The sequence below is a fragment of the Podarcis cretensis genome, assembly GCF_951804945.1.
Source record: "Podarcis cretensis genome assembly, chromosome: 8".
NCBI classification, from domain to species: Eukaryota; Metazoa; Chordata; class Lepidosauria; order Squamata; family Lacertidae; genus Podarcis; species Podarcis cretensis.
In genome coordinates, this window is record NC_137177.1 from 38522232 (window position 1) to 38543333 (window position 21102).

Consider the following 21102-nt stretch of genomic DNA (forward strand, 5'->3'; position numbering starts at 1 on the left):
GATGGACCAGAGGGTGTTCTTCAGCCCTGTGGAGCCTTCACTGTGGGCTTCATCAGGGTTCAATTTAATCCCCTATGCTGTTTAACATCTACATGAAACTGCTGACTGGAGTTATCCAGAGTTTTGGAGTACGTTGTCAGCAACATCCTGATGACACACAGCTCTGCTTCGCCTTTACATCTGCAGGTGAGGCAGTGGGTGTGATTGTCTTGACATTGGTAATGGACTGGATTGTCTTGTCTTCATAATGGATTGGATAAGAGTCAACAAATTGAATCTCATTTTCTGATGCTTTTTTACTTTTTTATTTTTTCTCTTTTTTGTTAAAAAACAAATAAATATTTTTTTTAATAAAAAACAAACAAACTGAATCTCAAATCAGATAAGACTGAGACACTGTTAGTGGGCGGTTCCCTAGATGGAATGGCTGAGCAGTTGCCTGCTTTTGATGGGGCTACACTTCCTCTGAAGGAGCGGATACATAGCTTGGGGAAACTCCTGGATCCTTTGCTGTCGCTTGAGGCTCAGGTGGCCTTGGTGGCATGGAGTGTCTTCCACCAGCTTCGGCTGGTGGCCCAGCTGCACCCCTATCTGGACAGGGATAGCCTAACCTATGTTGTCTATGCTCTGGTAACCTCTAGGTTAGATTAGTGCAATGTGTTATATGTAGGGCTGCCTCTGAAGATGGTTCTGAAACCAGCTAGTGCAGAATTTGGTGGCAGGCTGCTCACCAGGGCAGGACTAATCCTGGTCTAACTGTTTTTGACCTATAAAGCCTTAAATGCCTCAGGACAGGAGCTTAATACCTCAAGGACTGCCTCTCTCCATATGAACCTACCCAGACCCTAAGGCCCTTCTTCACGGGTCTCCTCCATGAGAGGTCCAGAGGGTGGCAACACAAGAATGGGATTTTTCTGCAGTGGCTTCCCATTTGTGGATGGCTGTCACCAGGGAGGTTTGGCTAGTGCCTTCATTTTGTTGTTGTTGTTAAAGATTTTATTGATTTTCCATTTTCAAAACAAATATCCAACATTAGTTTTTCACAACCCCCCTCCCCGTTGACTTCCCTCAGCTTCCATTTCTGGTTTATTACATCAAATGATACGTTCTGCCGTTTACTGTATATACCATAATATGTTATCACAGTGTTATATTCCTTGTTTATGTAAGTAAAATGGTAAATGTTTATTTAAATCCTGCCAATGATTCCATTTTTTTGTGTTTCTTCAAATATATTGTAAAAGGTTCCCATTCTTTTTCAAAGTCCCTGTTGTCCTTTTCTCGCAGTTTGTCCGTTAACTTTGCTAACTCTGAGTAGTTCATCAATTTTTCTTGCCATTGTTCTTTAGATGGTACTTCTCCAGTCTTCCAGTTTTGTGGTATTAGAATTTTTGCTGCTGTTGTAGCATACATAAATAATGTCCGTTTTTCTTTCAGCTGCTCTTGTCCTAAAATAACTAACCAAAAAGCTTCTGGTTTTTTAACAAATGTTATTTTCAAAATTCTTTTCAATTCATTGTATATCATTTCCCATTTTTTAAAAAATAATCTTGCACTCCCACCACATATGATAAAATGTACCTTCCCCTTCTTTACACCTCCAACAGTTCTTTTGTTCTGTTTTATACATTTTTGCCAATTTTACTGGTGTGATATACCACCTTTACATCATTTTCATGTAATTCTCCTTCAACAATATATAATCGGTAAATTTCAAATTCATTTCCAAAGCCTTATCCAGTCCTCAAATTGTATGTTGTGACCTACATCCTGTGCCCACTTAATCATTACTGGTTTGACTTCCTCATCTTTGGTTTCCCATTCCAACAGTATATTATACACCTTTTTAAAATAGTTTTGAATTATTGTCTATAATATCCTTTTGGAATTTTGAAACCATGTAAGTAAATCGTTTCTTATTATCTTCTTTGAAAATTTCATTTAGTTGTCGGTGTTGCAACCAACTCTGGAGATTTTCATTTATCTCATCATAGCCTTTCAATTTTAACTTTCCTTGTTCTGTTAGTAATTCTCTGTAAGTTAGCCATGTTTCTTTCATTGTTGATGTTTTAACTGCTAATGCTTCAATAGGTGATAGCTACCACAGAGTTTTGGGTTCCAGTAATTCTTTATATTTTTCCCATACCTTTATTAAAGATTTTCTTATATGATTATGGAATCCTTTGTGTACTTTAGCTTTTCCATACCACATACCACAGCTATGCACGCCAGCCAAATCTGTTATCATGTCCTTCCAACTCTATTGCCTCTTCCCCCCCAATTTTATCCAATCCTGAATCCAAGTAAGGCATGCTGCTTCATAGTAAATTTTAAATTCTGGAAGGGAAAAGTCTCCTCTTTCTTTTAAGTCTGTAAGTATTTTATGTTTTATCCTTGGCCTTTTCCCAGTCCAGATAAATTTTGAGATATATCTTTGCTATTTTTTGAAACAGGCATGATTACTTATTATTGGTATTGTCTGAAATAGGAATAACATTTTTGGTAATACATTCATTTTGATTGCTGCAATTCTTCCAAAAAGGGAAAGATTCATCCTGTTCCATATGTCTAGATTCCTTTTTATTTCATTCCAATTTTTTTCATAATTATCTTTGTAAATATTAATGTTCTTTGAGGTCAACCATATTCCTTAATATTTTACCTTTTTGTGGGTTTCTGTGTCTATAGATTCTGATAACTCATTTTCTCTTTCTTTAAGGTTTTTAACTAACAGTTTAGTTTTGCTTTTGTTGTTTGAATCCTGCCACCTGTCCAAACTTTTGATTTTTTTCTAGGGAGAGAGTTCTTTGGGTCTTCTACTATAATTACCAAGTCATCAGTGAAAGATTTCAATTTATGCTCATTTTTCTTTATTCTTATCCCTGCTGCCTCTTTGTCAACTCTAATGTTTCTTGCTAATACCTCCAGGACCAGAATGAACAAAAGTGGTGATAACGGACATCCTTGTCTAGTTCATTTTTGTATTTTACATTGGTTTGTTATCACCTGATCAATGATTAATTTTGCATTCTGTTCTAAATATATAGCTAGGATTCCCTTATTGAATTTTTCTCCAAATTCCATTTCTTCAAGAACCCTTTTCATAAAGTCCCAAGAAACATAATCAAATGCTTTTTCTGCATCTATAAACACCAATGCCACTTGCTTTTCATTTTGGACTTCCAGGTATTCAATTATATTTAAATCATTCCTAATATTATCTTTCATTTGTCTACCTGGAAGAAATCCTGCTTGATCTTGATGTATATATTCTTCCAAAACTATTTTCATTCTATTGGCTAAGATATATGGAAACAGTTTGTAATCATTATTTAATAATGAAATGGGCCTATAATTTTTAACTAATGTTATATCCGAATCTTGTTTTGGAATTAATGTTATAAACGCCTCTTTCCATGTTTCTGGTAATTCCCCTGTTTTTAAAATCTCATTCATCATATCCTTAAGGGATGCCTTCATTATACACCTTTAGGCGCCAGGCGAAAATGTTCCTATTTAACCAGGCCTTTGGCTGATTGACATCTGATGCACTTTTAAATGTGTTGTGGGAAAGGGGATTATTGTGTTGATTTTGTTCATATTTTTATTATGTTTTTTATATTGTAATTTTATGTTGTGAACCACCCTGAGATCTATGAATAAAGTGTATTATGCAAATGTTAATAATAATAATAATAATAATAATAATAATAATAATAATAATAATAAAACAATAGCCAGACCAATTCTTCCTCTGCCCTTCCCTCCTGGGGATTTAGTCAGCCTCCTGCTGATCCTGATACCAGTTGCCACCTAACAGCTATCAGGACCCTTAACAAACTACAGCTCCCAGAATTCTTTGGGGGAAGCCGTGACTGTTTCAAGTAACACCATAATGCTTTTAAATGCATGGGGTGAATGTGGCTTTGAAATGTCATGACTTATCTGAGTCCCAGGAGGAGGTGGATAATTAGCAAGATGGAGTGATGCTTTTTGTAGCAACCTCTCAGCTCTTGTAAGCATCTAGTTCTTCCTCCAAAATGCCAGACTTCTCAAGATGCGACTGTCAAGATAACCAACCCAGGTTCATAGCATTATCCTCCTCCCTTTTAAAAATGTACAGGTTTTCTGCTTGATTCTTGTCTGCACCAGTTGTCATACTATCTGTCCCTGCAGCATGGGTGGAATCTGGCTGAAACTGATCCTTATCTCCCCAGATTGAGAAAGGCACTTTGAGGGAAACACTGTTATGAAGCAGGTAGAGGGGGTGTTAGCAAGCTCAGGGTTAGGTGATGTGGCTGCTTTCTAGGCAGAAATGTTGCCACCCCGAATTCCATTGCAGCTTCAGAAGGCAACCTTCTTCAAACTAGAATGACAGCTACGTTTAAAATGACTTATTCCAGGGTGGTGCAGTAGTTGGTATGTTGAGGTCCCAACACAGCCACAAAGCTCACTGGGTGTCAAGGCTTGAGTCAGGCGTAGGAAGGGCAGCAAGAAAAAACAACAAATCACCCAAGGCCAGTGAAGTTAAATCTTTATTCAAGGAAACAAACCACAGTTCAGGCCTAGTGGTCTCAGCAACTCTTCCTAAAAGGTTTTGGCTTGATGAAGCAGTTGTGAGGACTGAAGGTCCCTGCTTTCCCATCCCTCTCTAAGTCTCCTCTTTTCCCAGGTTTTCCCCATGCAGACTCAAACTGCGCCCAGCTAATCTCTGTTCTGCTCTTTCATTTCTCTGTGTGTTCCTGGATAAGGGGGGAAGGGGAGCTGGTTGCAACAGGAGGGGGAGACTCCCTGGATTCTTCAGCAGCCTCTTGACCGCCCTCCTCTCCAGCCTCTGCTCCAGCCTCAGAGTCTGAACTGCACTCTGCCACAGACCCTTTCTGCTCACAGAACCCTGTTGCCCCTCCAGCTTCTAACACCTCCTTCCCCAGCCTTCTCCCTCTGGCCACTCATCATTGTCCCACCACCAATCCCCTCACTCAGAGCCTTCTTCCCCTGGGGCTTCCCTAGGGGGGTGTCCTTGGCTGGTGCCTCCCAACACTCCTCAGCATCCAGTCATTCCATGACACTGAGTGACCTTGCGCCAATCACTCACTCTCAGCCTGACGTACCTCATGTTATTAAATGAGAGGGAATTAAATTAAATGAGGATGGGGGGAACCATGTACACCACTTTGAGCTGTGTATCTGGGGCTGTGTTGCACGTATGGGCGGGGATAGGGGGGCAGTTGCCCCTCAATTATGCGGCAGATCAATTAAAAATCAATTTAAAACTAATTGAGGTTCTGCATCCTGGCTACACCCATGATTACACATCTGCAGCATCTCTCCAAGGCCTGAGGCATGGCTTGGTCCCTGCTGCAAGAGCATTATCGCAGGACTGCAAGAACATTTCTCAGTACGTCTTGTTTTAGGTCATGCTGCTTGGCATGGAAGTCTCCACCTCACCTCAGGCACCTTACACCCTCTTTATCAACCAAATGAAGCGTGGTAATTCTCGCTAGATTTCCATGTGAGATTTTGGGAGTTGTTCATTCTTCTTGGGAAGTTCCTGATGACTAAACATTGGACGCCCTAATATCAATAGGATAGCACTCAAAACTCTTGTTCTGTCATTGCATCATGGGTAGCATAGCATTGGGCATTTTGGGTGTGCAAGTTCATAGTCCTGGCTTTACTTGTTGCTTTTTCTTTAAACCGCATCAAGTGCCTAGTACTCAATGACTGGCCTGAAAATGTGTAGGCCAGTGGTGGCCAAACTTGGTCCTCCAGCTGTTCTGGGACTACAATTCCCATCATCCCTGGCCACTGGTCCTGTTAGCTAGGGATGGTAGGAGTCCAAAAAGAGCTGGAGGACAGAGTTTGGCCACCACTGGTGTAGGCAATGCCTGCAGTCCAGTCTGTGCTGCTACAGCAGAGACAGCTGGTAGGTTGAGGTTGGTCAGGGCAATACGGAGAGCAGGGGGGGAGGAGTGTGAAACGTGGTTGGGGGACGCTAGTTGTGGGGGAGCTAAAAGTAGGCGGTGAGGGAACAACTGGGGACTAAGTGGGAGTTGAGCGAGAGGGGATGGAAAGTTCCCCCAAAGAAGGGGCAGTAGGTTAAAGTGGTGGGGAAGGGGGCTTTGGTGTCTGGGAAGGATACTGGAGGGTAGGTGTGGGGCTCTAGGTGGCCTTTCTCTCCCCCCCCCCTCGCACTGGGTGATCTTAGTACATTGAAATTTCTTGTTGTGTTTTTTGAAATACACTCACACCTCGGGATAAATACGCTTTGGGTTGAGCACTTTCGGGTTGCTCTCCACAGCGACCTGGAAGTAATGGAGCGTGTTACTTCTGGGTTTCGCCGCTCACGCATGCACAGACGGTCAAAATGACGTCACGCACATGCACAAAAGCGGCAAAACGCGACCCACGCATGTGCAGATGCGCTGTTGCATCTTATGTTCCGTTCGGGATGTGAACGGGGCTCTGGGACGGATCCCATTCACATCCTGAGGTACCACTGTATGTAACTCAGTTGTCAGCTGTCTTGGAAGGTTTGGTATGGCAAGGAGGGTGTCAGAGCAACTTATGGAGTGTGGTAAGTGGGCATTAATGGGGTTGAGGTGGTGAGGGGGCAATCTCTGTGCATTGAAAGGAGAGTTTGAAAATGCAAGAGAAGCATTGCTGGGTTTCAAATATTCCTGCTCTCAAGCCTTTAGTACAGAGATTGGCAAAGAGAACTGAAGGTGAACAGATTGCGAGGCACCATGAGAGGAAAGATAGGAGGCGTGATAAAGGATTGGGAGATGGTAAGCCAGCTATGCAGGGCAGCTGGAGTTGAAACATGAGGGCCAGCTTGGCCCCATGACAGTGCCCAGCCCATGGGGAATTTTGTGGGTGCTCAGGCACCAAGGGCCCCAGTAAGCCGGCACCTATGAGTTGAAGCAAGGGGGATTGGCTTGGAAATGAGCAGGGAGAAGCTTGCATTACAGGAAGGAGCACATTAGAAGGAATCCTGTGGTGCACTTCTCTTTTTATGTGTGGGATTAATCTATTTGTACTTATAAAAATGAGTTATGTAAGGGTAATAGTTTCTTATGTGGCAATGTTTTTAAATGCACTGATGATGCTGATTGCACTTCGATGTTTGATTAAGTTTGATGAATTCATTTGCTTAAATACACATTACTCCATTAAAGTAGTAATGGATTGGCCTGGAAGCGGAGACTGGCCTTCACCATCAAGGCAGGTAAGGGGGCTCCTGCAGGGCTGGTAGCAGACAGGGGTCAAACCAATTAGCATTATTAAGCCCAGCTGTACACATGATATCTAGTATTTTCCTTAAACTTATCAATTGTAGTGATTTTGTTATTTCTTTCATTGAACAAGGCACTGCCAACCATGTGTGCCATTTACAGATAGGTAGCTGTGTTGGTCTGCCATGCACACGAAAGCTCATACCAAGAACTAACTTAGTTGGTCTTTAAGGTGCTACTGGAAGGAATTTTTTTATTTTGTTTTGACATGTGTGCCATTGTAATGGATTGCTGTGAAGTAATTTCTGAACCAGGTAAATTAATTTTTAGCCCACCAACCCCCCCCCAACCTGTCCTGTATTTTGCCCGACCAAAGGTGGCAACCCTATATGCAGAGATTCTGTAGGTGGTTCTCCACCCCGCTCCTGCCAGCCTGGTAGAAAGTTGATCCTGTACAATGTACAGAATAGGCCTGTGATCTGCTTAGCCGGTGCAATAGAGCAGCTGAAGAATGGGGCTGTGTTTGTGCTGTGTGGAAGCAATCCACTCAGGACAGAAGTCCCCATCTACACAATAAATTTACAGCAGTATCGTGCCACTTTACAGCTGTGGAAAACAAACCTGCTGGGTGTGGAGAGTGCAGCTGAATGGGACCCCACTGTGGGAAGCCTGAGGAAGGAAAATCCCTTGCCCCAAATAGCAAGTCTAGACTGAGAGATGAGGATGATGTTCCACCTGCTCTGCTGTCGCCTTTGCTCTTCAGATCCAAGGTGCAAAGGGGAATCATTGGTGGATCAAGACAGGGCTGAGGATGTGCTAGGAGGGGATTATCTATTCATTTAATACATTTATATCTCACCTTTCCTTCAAGGAGCTCAAGGTGGCAAACATGGTTCTCCCTTTCTCCATTTTAACCCCACAACCACCCTGTGAAGTAGGTCAGGCTGAGAGTTGGAGTGACTGGCCCAAGGTCACCCAGTGAGCTTCATATTCAAGCAGCGATTTGAACCCTGGTCTCCCAGATCCCAGCCTGACACTCTTAACCTGTATACCACCACTGGCTCTCTGGTTACGGGGAGGGAGAGGGAGACATCCATGGACTTGGTGCCTGTAAGGCTGCCTTGGGACTGCAGTGCGTTTCTGCTGGTCCTCAGCTGTATTGAGGTTCTTTCCACAGAATTGTAGAGTTGGAAGGGACTATGAGGGTCATCTAGTCCAATGGCCTGCAATTTAGGAATCTTTCACCTGACATGGAGCTCATGTTCTGTCCTGGCTTGGTACTCAGACTCTTGGCTCAGCTGTTGTGATAATAATCTGTATTCCAAAATTCACTACAGCTCCCAAATATAAGTAGGGTTACAGCTCACAAAGTCAGAAAGCACGGCAGAACTTGGGAGGACTGGGCAGAAGCAAAGACCCAAGTACGCTCTCGCTCTCTCGCTCTCTCTCTCTCTCTCTCTCTCTCTCTCTCTCTCTCTCTCACACACACACACACACACACACACACACCAGGCTCCTCACTTGAAGAGCAGGACAGTCACCTTCGTCAAAGGTGTGGTCAAAGTCCTGAGGGTCAGAGCGAACGCTGTGCCAAGTACTGGCGCAGTCCCTCCAGGCCTTGCTGACAGAGGTGGAGACCATGAGGCAGGATCATTGTCAGGTTTCTCCTTCCGTTCCACTCACAGAATCCCAGAAGTGTAAGTTGGAAGGGACCCCAAGGGTCATCTAGCCCAAACCCGCCTCAATGCAGGAATCCTGCCCACAGCTGTCCCTGGGTGGGCTTGAACCACCAACCTTCTGGTTAACAGCCAAATACGCAACCCATTGGCACCACCTGAGGGGTTGGCCCCCGTGCTGGCAGAGGTTGGCTGTGGAGCAGCCTTGACCTGCTTGGGATGTTGTGCCTGGGGTATCAGATGACACTGAGTTGGGCTGTCCCTCTGACAACCCTTCCCCCAGGTCAGAGCCCCCCCCCCAGGTTCTTTGTCCTGCCTCCCGATCCCATATGCCCCTCCCTGGGCCAGATGCCTCTCTTTCCACCAGTCCTCCTCCCCATCGAAAACTCCTGCCCAGACATTCCCACAGGTTTAAGCCCCAAGCATCTTTCTCAGCAGAGGTATCCCTGTGATCTGGGATACCTTTCCATCTGCACCCGCCCCAGCACTTTGTGTTCTCAATGCTGCATGCCTCAGCAAAATGAAGAAATGAGTGAAAATTAGCCAATGCAGAACAGAGCCCCACCCTCTTGGTGATCAGTTGATGAAACTTACAACATCAGTAGGTTAGCAGGTAGACAGGGTTTGAAAAATGGCCTCATGAGCCAAGATTGGCTCCAAGGCTGAAGGTTGCCCAGCCCTGTCATAGACTGAAAGGACAAAAATGGGTATTGAATTCTCTCAAATCAGCTTATTTCCTTTTACATAAATACAGCATACTCTGCAACTGAGGCCGGTTGTGCTTTCCAGATGCTCATGTAGTGAAAATTTCTGCCTTAATTAAACCTGACTCACCTTGTTACTTGTGCTTAAAGAATGGAATTAATTTTTAAAAATTAAGAGGTTATGTCATTGAAATCAGTTTCATAATGAGCTTATGACAGTCAGGTGCAAGGTATGATTGATTCTTGCAGGAACGCATCACCCCCTGCATTCTGAGCCTGAGATCCTGCAGCTGGGACGTTAGTTAGAACTTATCAAAAGCAACAGATTCATTAGTGACTGGGATCATAATTTCTTATATCACACTGCCAGTGTGAGAGTATGCAATACCATTATGCAATACCATTATTAGTATTATGTTTTATTGATTTTTTTTTATAAGTTTGATACTTTTGCATCTTAAGATTTTGTAAGGTGCTTAGTTTAAGAGGTTTTGTAAAAAGTGATGAACAAATACCGGTAATCCTTAAGGGTGGAAGTATTTAATGTTGGTTCTTTCATTTTCTTTTTTCTTCTTTAACTTATATTTTGTTCATTACATTTTGCAGCAATTCGTTGGGGTTTTTTTTGTTTAAGTCCTCATGAAAATTCCCTGGCATTTCAGTGTGAATTTCTCCTAATAAACACTTTTTCGATGCATTTTCGATGTACAGTACACATTTTTGCAAGCGATTTCCCCTAATACATTTTGCTAAACTCTTTTCAGTAATATGCGCATGTTTATGAGTACCCTCCAATGATATGTGCATCTTTAAAAAACAGTGAATGGAAAAAAATGTATTGCAAAATTTGGATAAGCGTGAATTTCAAGGAATAGCTGTGTTATGATTTGCATATTATTCTAGAAAGTGTGAATTTTACAGATTTTGTTTTGAATGTGTACTGAATTGAATGTTTTCCTCTCTCACTAATAATGATAATACTATGACCATTACTCCCCAAAGAAGAGCCAGATATTAGCTGGTTCTTCTGAGTCATTTCATAGACTCATAGAATTGTAGAACTGGAAGAGACCCAAGGATCATCTAGTAATCCAACCCTCGACAATGCAGGGTTGCAGTTGTTGCAAGGTATGCGTCTGAACCCGCATGTGTATTTATACACATGCTACCAAGAGGTTTCGCTAGAGTTATGAATATGTGCATACCCTGGAGCTTAATTACAATTTAAGCAGGCAGCAAATTCCGCAGCACCTACACACCTTGATCTAAAGAGTGAAAGAATTCCTAACTATTCCCCAGTAGCCTACAGAAAGTGAGTGTGACCATTTTGCCATAGAACCCACACCAATAGCAAGTTAATAAATGGAGGGGGAAGCGGGTAGCTGCCCTTAAAGCGATGCATGTGTTGGTTCCATGAGAGTGTTGATTTAGGATCATTAACTACGAACTAATGGGATGGAGATGTTCCTTGTTGCAGTTTGGAGAGCAAATTAACTACTGAATTATTATTGGGGGGGGGGGGGGCGTGTTGTACTAATTTAGCCAATGCATTCTAATGGACAAGGGAGAGGGGCTTTGAGACAAGCACTTCCTATAATCCCAATATTTCCATTGTTCTATTGTCTCTTTCCTGCCCTTTTCTCATTTTGCTTATTCTGCTTAATTAATTTTGGAATTACAGAATGTGTCCACAGCCCTGACTGTTGCTTAACCCCCCCCCAAAATGGCTAAAACCTGAGAGTGCTTCAGGAGAAATCCCATGGCTCTGACCAGCCAGCTGGGGAGGTGAAAAGGCTGCTTGATCTTTCTGAAACCTCTGACTCTTTGCACTCTTTCTGTTCTCTAGGAGCTCGTGGACTGGCGTAAACCTTTGCTGTGGCAAGTGGGCCACTTGGGAGAGAAGTATGATGAATGGGTGCATCAACCAGTGGATCGTCCCATTCGCTTATTCCACTCGGATTTCATTGAATCTCTCTCCAAAACAGCATGGTGAGGCTCTGGGGTGCATCAGATAGCTGGGAGTCCAAATCAGTCCTGGCAGGTGGAGAATATTGGGTTAAGTTGTGTGAGTCATGTTGCGTTTTGGCTGTCGCTGGGCAATCCTCAAAGGGGGGGGGTGCCAAATTCACTGGTTTGGAAGGGGGCAGAACTGCTACCAGTCAAGTTAGCCAAAGTGGTCCCTCCAAACATTGCTGGACGATGACACCCATCATCCTTGGCTGTTCGCCACACTGGCTGGGTCCCCAGTAACATGTATAGGGGACCACATTGGCTCTGCTCTAATCCAATCTAAATAATCCACCCCAGCTAAGGAAGCACCATTCATTCATCACTACAATTGGTTATATGGAATTAGGAGTGGTACTAGAGAAGACATTATTCATCCAACTAGAAATGGTGTGCAGAGTTTTCGCCAGGTGGGAGGGGGACTGCAGCCATTTGTGGGTGAGTGAGTGATCTGGATTGAGACCATGTTATGGAGAAGATTTAGTCCTTTGCCCTCACCATAGTCCTGATATGGATCAGGAGGGCATCATCATCATTTAAACCATGGATAGGCAAACTAAGGCCTGGGGGCCGGATCTGGGCCAATCGCCTTCTAAATCCGGCCCACGGACAGTCCAGGAATCAGCATGTTTTAACATGAGTAGAATGTGTCCTTTTATTTAAAATGCATCCCTGGGTTATTTGTGGGGCATAGGAATTTGTTCATCCCCCCCAATATAGTCTGGCCCCCCACAAGGTCCGAGGGACAGTGGACTGGCCCCCTGCTGAAAAAGTTTGTTGACCCCTGACTTATTACTTGCTTTTTTTGTTTGTTTACAAAAGCAACTCAAAGCAACTTACAAGAAATAAATAATGCATCCATTAAAACCAGAATAAAACAGAACAAAAACCTAATAACAGGGGGCGGGCGGGTGTGGGGGACTCCCTGGTCCTGAATGGGGTAACTGTGCCCCCGAAGGACCAGGTGCGCAGCCTGGGAATCATTTTGGACTCACAGCTTTCCATGGAGGTACAGGTTAATTCTGTGTCCAGGGTGGCTGTCTACCAACTCCACCTGGTATGCAGGCTGAGACCCTACCTGCCTGCAGACTGTCTTGCCAGAATGGTGCATGCTCTAGTTATCTCCCACTTGGACTACTGCAATGCACTCTACATGGGGCTACCTTTGAAGGTGACCCGGAAACTGCAATTAATCCGGAATGCGGCAGCTAGACTGGTGACTGGGAGTGGCCGCCAGGACCACATAACACCGGTCCTGAGAGATCAGCATTGGCTCCCAGTACGTTTCCAAGCACAATTCAAAGTGTTGGTGCTGACGTTTAAAGCCCTAAACGGCCTCGGCCCAGTATACCTGAAGGAGCATCTCCACCCCCATTGTTCAGCCCGGACATTGAGATCCAGTGCCGAGGGCCTTCTGGCGGTTCCCTCATTGTGAGAAGTGAGGTTACAGGGAACCAGACAGAGGGCCTTCTCGGTAGTGGTGCCTGCCCTGTGGAACACCCTCCCTTCAGATGTGAAGGAAAGAAGCAGCTATCTTATCTTTAAAAGACATCTGAAGGCAGCCCTTAGGGAAGTTTTTAATAAATCAAATCAAATATCCTTTATTAGGCATAATACACCACACATGAACTAACAAGCATCATATACAGACTGTATAAAATAAGGGCTTAGCGAACACAGTTTATGAAATTTTTAATATTTAATGCTGTACAGTATTCTTTTTAACACTCAAGTGGAAGCCGCCCAGAGTGGCTGGGGAAACTCAGCCAGATGGGCAGGATATAAATAAATTATTATTATTATTATTATTATTATTGTTGTTGTTGTTGTTGTTGTTGTTGTTGTTGTTGTTACCCGCTGATGGCTACTGCTCTCTCTCTCTCTCTCTTTTTTTGGGGGGACAATTGGTTGTGGGGCCTGCAGCTGGGAGAGATACACCTGCCTCCTCCCTCTCACCAGCTTAGATTTTCCCAGAATTTGCAGGGCTTCCTAAAGGCTCTTCTTCGCCTGCCAGGAGACAGCTGATGTTATGAACCTAAACCAGTTTCCCCCCTCTTCCTTCCAGGTACACAGTCTGTGCCGTCTGGCTTCCGCTGGTGCTTTATCTCAGCTGGCATAGCTACACGTCGCTTGCGAAGGGAGAAACCTGGCTGTTTTCTACCTTCACAACAGGTGCCTATGCTCAATCCATCAGCCTCTTTAAACAAGCTTCTCAGGACACTACAAAGCTCCGAGTGGGGAGAGGCAGGTCTGCACCTGGGCAATGGGGCATTAGGAAAAGGGGCATCTTTCAACTGGTGGGGCCAGTTTGTGTTTGTGTCAGCTGAGGAGCAATCCTGCCTGGGAGCCCTGTGCCCTGTGCCCTAAGCCCGACCCCTCTGTTTTCCATGGAGAGAAAAGGCAGCATGAAGCCTTATTCTTGGCGGGCCAGCAAGACAGTGCATCTGGGCAACTGTGTAATGGGGGGAAATGGAGGAAAGGCCTTCTGGTCGTTGGGAATGGAGAGAAGATAAGCGTATACCCCTTTCATGGGCTGCACACATGCTTCAGCCTTTGAAGCACTTTGTTTTGGGTTTTTTTGAAAGCCCTTTTGGGGGGATCACTGCAGGGGCCCATATTTGCACTCAGTGCAGGCACCATGAGCAGCTGCTAAATCTTTGCCATATGTACGCATGGAGGGGGTGCCCTCTGTGCCTGGTGCACATTAGTTTCTTTCTGTTGGATCAATCCAGGATTGATCCAACACTTCCCCCTTTCAGTGCTCCCAGCACACACGTCCTGAAAGTTTATTGCCGTACCAATAGCACAGGCTGCACAGGCTGAGCTAGTTAAAGTGTACTCAGGCTTTGCTCCAAGGAGGCAACTTTGACTGCATACCTCCTTGTGGCTGGGTGGTGAGCCACAAGGAGGTGAGCCGCAAGGAGCCACTCTGGGTTCTGTCTAACTAGTGCCTACTTCATGGTCCTGAGTCAGCCATGTCTATTAATTTCAGCTGGTCTGCTCCTGAGTATGAGTTACATTGGGTGCAACCCTCTGTATGTGTCCCGAAGCTTCCTTTCCTTGCACCATGCAGGGAACTTCGTGACCACATGTACCTTTTCTTTTCCCAAGGCGCTCTTGAGTATGCTCAGGCGCTGCCGCACATGGCTAATTACTGACTATGTGATTTAATGCAAGACACCCAGAACATAGTGTGCTCGGAGTCTCCCTGCTATGACACCAGGCAAGTGGGGGAACATCACACAAATTGATTTATTCCATGAGGATTGCAACACAGTGGTACCTCTGGTTACGTACTTAATTTGTTCCGGAGGTCCGTTCTTAACCTGAAGCTGTTCTTAAGCTGAAGCACCACTTTAGCTAATGGGGACTCCTGCTACTGCTGCCGCATGATTTCTGTTCACATCCTGAAGCAAAATTCTTAACCTGAGGTACTATTCCTGGGTTAGCAGAGTTTGTAACCTGAAGCGTATGTAACCTGAAGCGTCTGTAACCCGAGGTACCACTGTACAATGATTGTATCAGAAGCTGTACCTCATGCCACCACCTCAAAATATTGGCGGTTTAAGGAGTGCAGCCTCCAGGCAGGTTTCAGCAACAATAATCAGGAGTCAGGAATGGAGAAAGCAGCTATTGTCCTGAGTAGCTCCCTCCGCCTCCACGCCACCCACAGTGGGCCCTGCACAGAGAAGGGCTTGTGCTGAGCCAGAAGCCTGAATCTCACTCAGTCAGACTCCAGCTTGTGGCACCTGCAGTCTGAGGCGCATGGCCTGCCCCCTTGTTCTCCACTGGCTGGCTGTCTTTTTCCCTCAGAGGTGCCATTCTGTGCCAGCCTAGGCTCCTCCTTGGGGAGCGGGGGAGCTTTCTATTTTCTGCTCCTATCACACCCAGCCAATAATAATGCCAGCAGGCTGGAACAGTGTTAAAACAACATTCGGGACAGATAAAAGAAAGTACCTCTACACGCGGCGCATAGGTAAATTATGGAACTCGCTCCCACATGAGGACAGTGGTGGCCACAAAAGAAGACTAGACAAATTCACAGGGGAGGAGAGGGCTGTCAATGGCTACTAGTCATGATGACTCTGCTCTGCCCCCACGGACAGAGGCAGTGATGCTTCTGAATACCAATCACAGGAAGGGAGAGGGCTCTTGTGCTTGAATCCTGCTTGCTGGTTTCCCACTGGGGCATCTGCTTAGCCCCTGGGAGAACAGGATGCTGGACTAGATGGGCCATTGGTCTGATCCAGCAGGCTCTTCTTCAATTCTTACATTCTTATTCCCACCTGGATCCTCTGGGGTCTGGTGAGTGGGGTGTTCCCACCCTCAGATTTTTCTCAGAGGGAAAGGTTGGGTGAAAGGATGAGGTCTGTATCTCCCAAAGCTCTTGGAACATGCTGAGGATGTTACCAATTTGTATAACTGGGTTTCTTTTTTTTGGGGGGGGGGGGATCTTTGCCCTCTTTCTGATTTGACTTGGATCACCATGCAATGTGGCCAATGAGATTCAGCTACCTGATGACATTCGAAGCCAGCTCAGAATGAGGGGTTGCTCTCTATCTTCACTCTAGCAACTTTGGATGGGTAGGGGGAACAGTGCACCCACTAGAGAGGGTGGCATCCCCAGCGCACAGAAAAATCGAAATGACAACCCCTGGACTGGCCAGTGTTGGAAACTAGCTGCTGGGCTGAATGGGGCTGTGTTGGGTGCTGTGTTGATGTCCTTAGAGCAAGTCCTCCTCAAGGAATGAGGAGGTCCAGACTGTAGGGCTTGCTGACCTCTCGTCTTCCTGCTGTGTAGCATATTCCATCCGTGTTCAGAAGACCTGGTTCCCGTTGCTCTTCATTGTGGGGATGTGCGTGTGGTCCTTAGTCGAATATATCATCCATCGCTTCATCTTCCACATGAGTCCGCCGGCCAACAACTACTACCTGATCACACTGCATTTCCTGCTCCATGGTCAGCATCATAAGGTAAATGGGCCACCACACGATCTAGTAGCCTCTTGGGGAGAACTTTCCCAAAACTGATTTGGACTGCAACTCCCATCAGCCTTGGCCAGGATAACCGTGTTCCCTTGGCCAGCATGACCATTGTGGAGCCTTTCTGATAGGGGCTGATGGGAGCTGTAGTCTGAAACAGCCAGAGGGCACCAGGTTGGGTGAAAGCTACCCTAGATGGATGAGGGTCCCTTTACAAGGTCATATTTTTGGAATGCAAATGCCATGAGGCAGCAGCTGGAAAAAAAGAAGGCTGTCACTCGGAGCAACAGCCTTCCTGAGCACTGAAACTACCTTGTGTGGGAAGGAACTCCAGACTGAATTCAGCTACCCCATGCAAATGGATGTGGTCTATTTCACAAGGCGAGCCCTTGTCTCTTTCCACAGTATGCGTGGGGAAACCTCTGGGCCAAGGGCTGCAGGAGGCCTGCTAGCATTGTGAATTTGGCACACAAGAGATTTAGCTTTTTTTGAGAACAATCAGAAGTCTATTTTAGGTCTCTTTTTGTTTTAATTTTCTTGTATTTTTACTTTTCTTTTGTATGGGATGGGGTATAAATTGTAATATAGTACACTGATGTATAAATATGTGAAATGTTTAATGAAGACTTTAAAATAATAATAATTATTATTTTTTAAAAAAAGAAAGAAATTTGGCACACAAAGGGGTTTCTCTGCTCCCCCTGGCATGCCCACCTGAAGTGACATCGCATGTGGGGGCAGGTAACTCTTGTGTCTGTAATGGAACTATTAGAGCAGAACTTGCCTCTGGTGCCAATTGGGACCTTCCAACAGGTGGAGCATATCCCCAACGGAAGCGGGGCTAACCTTCTGCATCAGATTCAGAGCCAAATGCAAGATCCTCTTTGGGCAAGAATCTTCTGTTGCGACCCTGGCTTAAATTAAAGCCATGGCTGCAAAGAAGAAATCAGGAGCACACTCAGAGCAATCTCCTGGTCTTTCTTTTGAAGTCAATCCACTTCTAGAACTGGCCCGCTGGCCAGATGCAGTTCCTAAGCGGGCCATAGCTTAGTGGCAGAGGATGTGCTTTACATGCAAAAGGTCCCATCCTCAATCCTCAGCATCACCAGGTAGGGCTGGGGGGAAAGCTCTGTCTGAACCCCTGGAGAGCTTCTGCCAGTCAGTGTAGAGACAAAACCAATGGTCCACCTCTGTATAAGGAAGTTTCTTAGTTGAGGTTAAGGTAGAACTGAGTGGTGTGTGCAAGAGCTCCCAGGTTCAATTCTTGGGATCTTCAGGTCAGGCAAAGAAAGATTACCACTGTACAGAAGGTTGGTGATTTTAGCCCACCCCGGGATGGCTGTGGACAGGATTCCTACATTGCAGGGTTTGGACTAGATGGCCCTTGGTGTCCTTGGTGTCCCTTCCAACGCTACAATTCTGTGGTCCTGTGATCCTTTTTAATGTATTTATGTCGCCCGTTCCTCCCCAGCTGGGATTCCAGGAGGCTTACAACATTTATAAACAAGGTTATAAAATAAAAAGCGATGAAAACAAACTTAAGCAAAAAAGAATAATTGAAGTACATTTAGAACAAACAGTTAAAATCCAGTTTGCCCTGACAACTGCATCACCTGCACCTTAGTTTCCAAAGGTGTGTCTGAACAGGAAGGTTGCCTGCTGGGAGGGTAACAAAGAGGGAGCCACTCCAACTTCTCTTGGAAGGGAATTCTGTAACAGGGGAGCAGCAACAGAAAAGTCTCTCTCTCCCTCTTTACACCACCAATTGTGCCTCCAGTGTGGATGGGACTGAGAGAAGGGGCTCACATGGGGATCTTTGCACCCAGGCAGGATCATAGCAGCAGATACGATATTACAGGTGGCCTGGGCCCAAGCCAGAATGATCCCCATTTGAAACCTTAGGGAGCCGCTCCCAGCCTGTATAGAAAATACTGGGCTTTTGGGGCCAACAGCCTGACTCTGCATAAGGCAGCTTTCTTATGTTTCTCTCTGGGAGGCAGCAGAAGAAAAATGGTGGGTGCAGCATTCGAGGAATGCACACAGGCTAGCACTTGAGCATGCATTGTGTGGGTTGGCGCACTTTAAGCCCCCAGGAAATAAGTATGTTTTCCTGCGTTAAAGCAGTGAGTGTTTTCAGTAACACCTCCTCCCTTCCACCCACAAATACCCAGAGTGGCTGCATTTGAATGTCATGATAAACTTTAGTTTATCATGGGAACCATCTGCAGCCCCTCTTCTCTCCTTGACTGGCGTACCTGTGCAGAGGTGTCCAGAAGCTTCTGTTCTGATTAAGCACCGCTTGCCATTTTGCCTGAACCCGACAAACTTAAGGTTTGTCTGAAACTGTGGTTCGTTTGAAACAAGTTAACTCCAACACATTAACTATGAAGCTGGCTTCTTTGAACAAACCATAGTTAGGATTCACCACAGTTTAGGGTTCAGGTGTAATGCTAAACTGCCATGGACTGGCTGGATGCAGAGGAGTGCTGGGAGGAGGCACCAGCGGGGGAATCCCCAAAGGAACTCCTAAGGGTAGAAGGTTCAGAGCCAGGGAACTGGTGGTGGGATGACAATGAGTGGTCAGAGGGAGAAGAGGAAGCAGACTGAGAAGGGAGGTGTCGGAAGCTGAAGAGGCAACAGGGTTTTGTGAGCAGGATGAGGCTGGGGTAGAAAGCAGTCCAGAATCCAAGGCAGGAGAGGAGGGCGGCCAGCAGATAGAGATGAGGCAAGCTGCTGAAGAATCCAGGGAGTCTCCCATCCTGTTGAGACCATCTCCCCTCCCCCTGGACAGACAGAAAAATGTAGAGGACAGAGCAAGGAGAAGCAAGACAACAGAGCCTTAGGCTGCTGGGGAAGGAAGCAGGGGAGAAGTCTTAGAGAGCGGTGGGAAGGCAGGGACCTTCAGTCCTCGCAACTTCTTCACTGGGGCAAGTCCTACTGGGAAGACTTTCTGTGAATGCTAGGCCTGCACTGTTTTGGGTTTTTTGAATAAAGAGTAAATTTCATGGACACTGGTGTCTTTTATTGCTGACTTACTCCTGACTCCAGCTTCTGACATAAACTTCAGGTAATCAAAGACATAAGCAAAAGCTTCAGAAGGTGTGGCTTGTTTCCATTAAACCTAGGAATGAGGGACATGAGACCCTCCAGATGTTGCTGGACTGCAGCTCCCATCAGCCGCAAACTGACATGGCCAGTGGTTGTGCTAAACTGTGGTTTACAATGTCAGCCAAGTCCAGCCATTGGAACTCATTTCTGCTCTTCTGCATCATGAGTATTTTGACTCCAAACCATGGGATGTCCCTCAGCATCAATGGTGTCAGTTAAACTACTAGTAACTAATTCTGCTCCACCGCGATTCTCTTTCAGTCTCCATTTGATGGATCTCGCCTGGTCTTTCCACCTGCACCATCATCCCTGGTCATTGCCTTTTTCTACGTTCTCGCCAGAGTTGTATTTCCTGAAGCATTTGGGACCTCCCTCTTCGTCGGGGGGCTCTTCGGCTACGTTGTCTATGACATGATGCACTATTACTTGCATTATGGGTCACCAAAGAAAGGCAGCTACTTGTATGAGTTGAAAGCGTACCATGTGAAGCACCATTTTGAACACCAGAACGCAGGTAATGGAGGGGGGATTTTGCCTCCTGAACAGCTGCTACCACAGGAATAGGAGCCTATGCCCCCTCCCCCAGTGTTGTTGGACTACAGCTCCCATCATCCCTAACCACTGGCCTTGCCTGCTACTAGCCACAATAGTTCGAATACCAGCTGCTGGAAACTGCAAGAGGGGAGAGGGCTCTTGGGCTCAGGTACCACTTGCTGGTTTCCCTTTGGGGAATCTGGTTGGCCACTGTGAAAACAAGATGGTGGACTAGATGGGGCACTGGCCTGATCTGGCAGATCACTTCTTGTGAATCCAACAATATCTGGGGGGCCACAAGTTCCCCATCCTGGTCTGAATAGTTTTGGGGTAGTGTTAAGAAAAAGCAGGTACTGTTTTTTAAAAAATGAATCCATAAAATAAAAACAAAATGGAGGGGACTTTTGCTCCCTTCCTGCTGATCTCTCAAGGTTGCTAAATGCCAAAACTAGCTGGTGGAGCCTCCAGGTGGCCACTATTTTGTGGGAAGGATTCAAGTGCATTCTGGAACTTTAGGTTTCCACGATTAAAGTGCTCTGTCACCTGAGCACAACAAATCCACTTTAGAAAAGAAGCAGACATGGTGTGGTGTGGTTTGGAATGTGTTGGGGTGAACATTGAAAGAATCTAGGATGCACAGATGATCAATAGGAAGGCTTATAAGCACCACTAAATTAAATCTGGACAAATGCTCGTTTTGTCTAACTGCCCTACAATGAAACCTGAATGAATGGTTAATAAAGACCAGCATTAGTCTAACCACTGCATAAGCTTCGTGCAAGCAAATCAGGAAGACTGCTGCATAAACAGGGCAACTGGAAACCGGAAGAGCCCTGACGGAAGCCTCCAATGCCT

General features: G+C 45.6%; 1 protein-coding gene across 1 annotated transcript in view; it reads left to right on the forward strand.

Annotated features, from left to right (window-relative positions):
• FA2H (fatty acid 2-hydroxylase) overlaps nt 1–21102 on the forward strand; it is a 71909-nt gene that overhangs the window by 46565 nt on the left and 4242 nt on the right. Inside the window, exons 3-6 of the mRNA XM_079988462.1 lie at nt 11462–11604; nt 13688–13794; nt 16424–16596; nt 19975–20227. Of these exons, the coding sequence (XP_079844588.1) occupies nt 11462–11604; nt 13688–13794; nt 16424–16596; nt 19975–20227 (676 nt within the window). The remainder of the gene's footprint in view (nt 1–11461; nt 11605–13687; nt 13795–16423; nt 16597–19974; nt 20228–21102) is intronic.